The following is a 1,259-nucleotide window of genomic DNA, read 5'->3' as shown; positions in this document are numbered from 1 at the left end:
TCGTACCTGGCACGACCAAAGTCATATTTATCGACTGGTTGGTTTTACGTCAGGATGAAAAACAGTGCAAAATCAGTTCAAGTTGAACAACCCATTCGACCAGTTGTTGGTTTTACTGATTTAAATATAACCCACGCGATTTCACACAAGGCAACTTCCGGTTTTGCAATTATTAATCATTTCAATCAAACATAACATCAAGGTATTACAAATCAATTGAACTGCAATATTGGAACGGCTATTGGAATTGTTTTCAGATACCGTGAACAATGGGTGGATTTCAGATTCAGCAGAGGCCATGGACGCCGACGAAGCGTCGCGGTCCCATCGCGGCTGAATTCAATGGGCCCGGGCCAGCTGCTGTGACCTTGCCATCCTATATTGGTAACCATTCATGATGGCTAAATGAACTAACATCACATTAGATATATACATAGTAATTAACGCACCTATTTGTTAATCTATAAATACGTATAACTGTGTCAGTTTAGTTTACATTAATGCGGTTTTTAATGTTTTGTATTCATAGTTCCTGGTAGTCGTTCTTGCAACCAACGCAAATTATTTTACTTGAACCTACGGTTCTTAACCTACATTATAATTTAATATTATGCTATGGTGAATAGAAAGTAGTTTTTCTAAATTGTCTTTTTGTTAGGCAAAAAATCATCCGAGTCCAAAAATGGACGCGCGCCGGCCTACAGCTTCGGTGGTAAGCATAATGGACGTGTGGAGTCCATTGGACCCGGTCCGGGTCAGTATAACGTCACCGGTTTATCTTCTAAAGGTACTACTATACTATTTTTTCAAATCTTTAATATTTCAATAATTTGCTTTACTTTAAATCAGGTAGAGACACTCCACCTGCATTGAGTCTCCATGGACGTCCAAAAGATGTTAAAATCGACAATCTTCCCGCACCGGGTGATTATGATCCGGATAAAGCTGTGAAAGTAATTCATGACAGTTCGCCCAAGTATACTTTTGGTTTGAAGACCAACGTGGAGAAACCCGTTGATACACCTGGTAAAGTACCCATTCATTATGTTTGGCTAAGACATGAAGGAATTAATTAATGCACTGCTAGATATTTATTTATTTATTATTATAACATTATATTTTACGTTAAATTGTAGCATAATTTATAATTTGCAGTAATTTTGATTTGCTTTGCTTTCGCCTTTTGCAGCACCGAATAAATACCATGTCGAAAATGCGGATGTAATATTTGATAGCTCGCCAAAATACACGATACGACC

The 1,259-nt window shown here is 37.7% G+C and overlaps 1 protein-coding gene across 1 annotated transcript; it reads left to right on the top strand.

Annotated features, from left to right (window-relative positions):
• Nucleotides 1–233: 233 nt before the first annotated feature.
• Nucleotides 234–1,255, top strand: LOC135803134 (ciliary microtubule associated protein 1A-like; the record flags this gene model as incomplete). The annotated part of the gene is made up of 4 exons (XM_065316744.1): nucleotides 234–384; nucleotides 659–787; nucleotides 850–1,026; nucleotides 1,190–1,255. Coding segments are annotated over exons 1-4 (487 nt in total), but the record flags the coding sequence as incomplete, so codon positions are not given.
• Nucleotides 1,256–1,259: the final 4 nt, after the last annotated feature.

The sequence above is a fragment of the Atheta coriaria genome, unplaced genomic scaffold (genome assembly GCF_025399875.1).
Source record: "Atheta coriaria isolate IRGN ID8LTWV9N9 unplaced genomic scaffold, Caltech_Dcor_3.1 scaffold3878_size1259, whole genome shotgun sequence".
Classification (NCBI taxonomy): Eukaryota; Metazoa; Arthropoda; class Insecta; order Coleoptera; family Staphylinidae; genus Dalotia; species Dalotia coriaria.
The sequence above is the reverse complement of the archived record's forward strand: the minus strand, read 5'-3'. Positions and strand labels throughout refer to the sequence as shown.